Genomic DNA, 4522 nt, shown 5'->3' with positions numbered 1-4522 from the left:
AGTGGACTGGAATGCATGGATGCACACACCAGGAATGCCCCTGTCAAACCACAGTGAGCACCAGAGCACATTTTTGGATGTGTGTGTGTGTGTGTGGTTCAGGTATTCCCTATGTAGTGAGGACTAAATGTCCCCCCATGGATAGCAATACCAGAAATCATTAAAAATCATTATGTCTCTGGAAAGTCCACAAAAACTTGTGTTTGTGGCCTCTTTGTGCACAGGTATGACACCAGTATGGCCGATGCCTGCACTGCTCTGTGCCAGAGATGGGTGAAGGTGAGTCTTTCTCCTGTTAAAGGTAGGGTAGGCAACTTCCCAGAGGCTAGCAACATACAGCCAGAGCAGAGTCTGCAAATCACGGCGGCGTTAAACTACCTCGTGTCTCAAAGCACATAACATTACAAAAATAATGAACATAAACAACTTCGAGCTCTGACTTGTATCACCTGACTCCTGCAGATTCATTTCGCCGTTGATAGTGTTGACATAGAAACGCATAATTCTGAGTCCGAGGACATGAACGGCTCCGAGTAGACTGTCAAGTCATTAATTATTAATTTTTATAACGAATTATTGTCAATCTATTAATTATGGCATGAACGCAGCATAAGCTCGTTGTTTTGGTTCAGAAGGAACTGTAAACTGTCTACAACTCTGCATAGCCTTATGAAACGTGCTGATGACGTGCAGTGTCTGTGAGAGCAGGGTGTGTTGAGGTATGGAAATATGTTTGCAGGCAGGCAGGATTTAAACATTGCATTTTTTGGTCCTGAGACTTCCACAAAAGATATATGTACAGGTTTTTTTTTATATATATATATATATATATATATATATATATATATATATATATATCTAGACAACTTCTATTATTGATTGTTATCAGGATGTGAAGAGAGTTCAACCAGTGTTTTCAGTCAAAAACTACACCAAAGACTTTCAATTTTCAAGCTTCTCTAAAATACATCTAAATTAAATTACATTTACAATTACAAACCCCTCTCTTCCTCTTTCTCTGTGTGTTTGTGCATTTTAGGCAAAAGAAGGGGATCTTCCGAGTTTCACTGAGGCAGATGTGAAGCAATTAAACTCTCATCAACTCATTGAGTTTGTGGCTCTGTTACTCCAAGAGGTACTAAATAAGTTAAAAATGGGACCTGATCATATCTAGGAACCACAATATCTTTGCATCCTGTTTTGTCTTGAATCTGCAAGAGAAAATCACATATCACAAAATCTTAAATTTTAAATGTAAACCTGTATATATATATATATACAGTGAGGAAAATAAGTATTTGAACACCCTGCTATTTTGCAAGTTCTCCCACTTGGAAATCATGGAGGGGTCTGAAATTGTCATCGTAGGTGCATGTCCACTGTGAGAGACATAATCTAAAAAAAAAAATCCAGAAATCACAATATATGATTTTTTAACTATTTATTTGTATGATACAGCTGCAAATAAGTATTTGAACACCTGTCTATCAGCTAGAATTCTGACCCTCAAAGACCTGTTAGTCTGCCTTTAAAATGTCCACCTCCACTCCATTTATTATCCTAAATTAGATGCACCTGTTTGAGGTCGTTAGCTGCATAAAGACACCTGTCCACCCCATACAATCAGTAAGAATCCAACTACTAACATGGCCAAGACCAAAGAGCTGTCCAAAGACACTAGAGACAAAATTGTACACCTCCACAAGGCTGGAAAGGGCTACGGGGAAATTGCCAAGCAGCTTGGTGAAAAAAGGTCCACTGTTGGAGCAATCATTACAAAATGGAAGAAGCTAAACATGACTGTCAATCTCCCTCGGACTGGGGCTCCATGCAAGATCTCACCTCGTGGGGTCTCAATGATCCTAAGAAAGGTGAGAAATCAGCCCAGAACTACACGGGAGGAGCTGGTCAATGACCTGAAAAGAGCTGGGACCACCGTTTCCAAGGTTACTGTTGGTAATACACTAAGACGTCATGGTTTGAAATCATGCATGGCACGGAAGGTTCCCCTGCTTAAACCAGCACATGTCAAGGCCCGTCTTAAGTTTGCCAATGACCATTTGGATGATCCAGAGGAGTCATGGGAGAAAGTCATGTGGTCAGATGAGACCAAAATAGAACTTTTTGGTCATAATTCCACTAAACGTGTTTGGAGGAAGAAGAATGATGAGTACCATCCCAAGAACACCATCCCTACTGTGAAGCATGGGGGTGGTAGCATCATGCTTTGGGGGTGTTTTTCTGCACATGGGACAGGGCGACTGCACTGTATTAAGGAGAGGATGACCGGGGCCATGTATTGCGAGATTTTGGGTAACAACCTCCTTCCCTCAGTTAGAGCATTGAAGATGGGTCGAGGCTGGGTCTTCCAACATGACAATTACCCGAAGCACACAGCCAGGATAACCAAGGAGTGGCTCTGTAAGAAGCATATCAAGGTTCTGGCGTGGCCTAGCCAGTCTCCAGACCTAAACCCAATAGAGAATCTTTGGAGGGAGCTCAAACTCCGTGTTTCTCAGCGACAGCCCAGAAACCTGACTGATCTAGAGAAGATCTGTGTGGAGGAGTGGGCCAAAATCCCTCCTGCAGTGTGTGCAAACCTGGTGAAAAACTACAGGAAACGTTTGACCTCTGTAATTGCAAACAAAGGCTACTGTACCAAATATTAACATTGATTTTCTCAGGTGTTCAAATACTTATTTGCAGCTGTATCATACAAATAAATAGTTAAAAAATCATACATTGTGATTTCTGGATTTTTTTTTTTAGATTATGTCTCTCACAGTGGACATGCACCTACGATGACAATTTCAGACCCCTCCATGATTTCTAAGTGGGAGAACTTGCAAAATAGCAGGGTGTTCAAATACTTATTTTCCTCACTGTATATATATATATATATATATATATATATATATATATATATATATATATATATATATATATATATATATTTATAATTATTTTTTTGCCATGATGTATATAGGGTGTATTATGGATTAAATTACATTTTTAACTTTTTAAAAATTAAATTTAAAGATCTAATTTAGTCTGTGATGCCCCATTATGTTGATGCAGAATAAGTCATGCTGTGCCATATCAAACACATTTTAGCACTTCAGATCAAAAGACAGAGAGGAACAGAAAGCAGAAGTAGTCTTGTAACGTCTTGTCTGTTTCCTCTGTGTATTGCCTGTATCAGGAGCCGCTTCCTCTGTCCCATGTCAAGAAGATGCAGGAGGTCTACCAGCTGAACAGTGTTAAAAACGCAGAGGTTCGCTTCAGGTAAACAGCAGACCTGTTTCTTTAAATTATCTGATTATCACATATTTCAGTATTTCATGTCAAATTGTTTGTGTTTATGCAGGTGGTTGCGTGTCTGTGTGAGGGCACATTGGGAGGAAGCCGTTCCCCTGGCGCTGAAGATGGCTATCGAACAGGGCAGAATGAAATTCACTCGCCCGCTCTTCAAGTAAATTCATTCATTTGTTCTGAGAAGTCCATGATTGGACCAAAAACAGCAACAGCAGTAGGGTCAGTTGTTGAAAATGGACCAAAAGGAACAGGACGTTACAGAAAGTTTTGTAATTTCCTTGCTTGAGCAACAAAACATTGCTTAAACTTCTGTTTGTTCATTGTCGAGAGCTCTTCATTTCAAAAGTGCACTTGCTGACCCTTCTCTCTCTCTTTCCCTTTTAGGGAAGTTTACAACTTCTCCAAGTACACCGACGAGGCAGTGAAGACTTTTAAGGAGCACCGTGGAGCAATGCACCCCGTCACAGCGATGCTCGTGGCCAAGGATCTGAAAATCGATGGCTAAAATGCTGCTTTCTGACCGTCTTATGTGCAGGCAGTGTTTCTGTGCTTCAGCTTAGTCCTCAGATGCGTTAATGTGCAGAACGTTTTTCTCATTGGCCGAAGCTTGGCTTTTTAATGTCTTGATGGAGGTTTCAGTCTCAGGGCTTACAACAAAATATGTGGAGAGTTTCAGTATCATGCAGTTTGGTGTTAAAAAAAACAGCATATCTTGCTATCTATGAACAACTCCTCTGTACAAGAAGTTTTCTATTGCCCAATAAAAATTGTGTCTTGATACAGAATAAGGTGCATGGCACATAAACAGATGCATTTCATGTGTACTACATGCTCAACATGCGTATGTTTTTCTTTTTCTTTAAGTTGCATAATTCAACAAATCATAAACTGGCTTTTTTGGACAATTCTTCAGGAGACTCTCTAAACTTAATTGCATATAAAAATGTTCACTCCCTGTCCCTTCCCCACCCATTTAAGTTCCCAATGACTTGCTTTTCAAAAAGAAAATGATGGGAACCCACAACTCAACATCGAGAGAATATAAAACACAACATTATCATATAAACTGCCTGCTGAACATCATAAAGAGGATAGAAAGAACTCTGAGGTATGCATAAAGATCTTCAGTTGCATAAAGATCTTCAACCATCAGTTGTTCCTTAAGCACAGACACAATTATAAACAATACATTTTGAATTATAAATTT

At 39.7% G+C, this 4522-nt stretch overlaps 1 protein-coding gene across 1 annotated transcript; it reads left to right on the top strand.

Moving 5' to 3' along the window:
- On the top strand, positions 1 to 4225 carry LOC311081053 (leukotriene A-4 hydrolase-like). The gene is made up of 6 exons (XM_084111450.1): positions 1 to 53; positions 225 to 279; positions 1040 to 1135; positions 3203 to 3285; positions 3368 to 3472; positions 3700 to 4225. Exons 1-6 carry the CDS (start codon positions 16 to 18, stop codon positions 3818 to 3820), a joined length of 498 nt encoding a protein of 165 aa, XP_083967576.1. The 5' UTR covers positions 1 to 15; the 3' UTR covers positions 3821 to 4225.
- Positions 4226 to 4522: the final 297 nt, after the last annotated feature.

The sequence above is a fragment of the Abramis brama genome (assembly GCF_963993115.1).
Source record: "Abramis brama genome assembly, chromosome: 4".
NCBI lineage: Eukaryota > Metazoa > Chordata > Actinopteri > Cypriniformes > Leuciscidae > Abramis > Abramis brama.
The sequence above is the reverse complement of the archived record's forward strand: the minus strand, read 5'-3'. Positions and strand labels throughout refer to the sequence as shown.

What these genes read in the sequence shown, in the direction of transcription:
- LOC311081053 (XM_084111450.1), top strand. Translation starts at nt 16, where the DNA reads ATGGATGCACACACCAGGAATGCCCCTGTCAAACCACA. An exon ending in TGGCTCTGTTACTCCAAGAG is followed by an intron (nt 1,136 to 3,202) that starts GTACTAAATAAG and finishes TGCCTGTATCAG; the next exon opens with GAGCCGCTTCCTCTGTCCCA. An exon ending in AACGCAGAGGTTCGCTTCAG is followed by an intron (nt 3,286 to 3,367) that starts GTAAACAGCAGA and finishes GTGTTTATGCAG; the next exon opens with GTGGTTGCGTGTCTGTGTGA.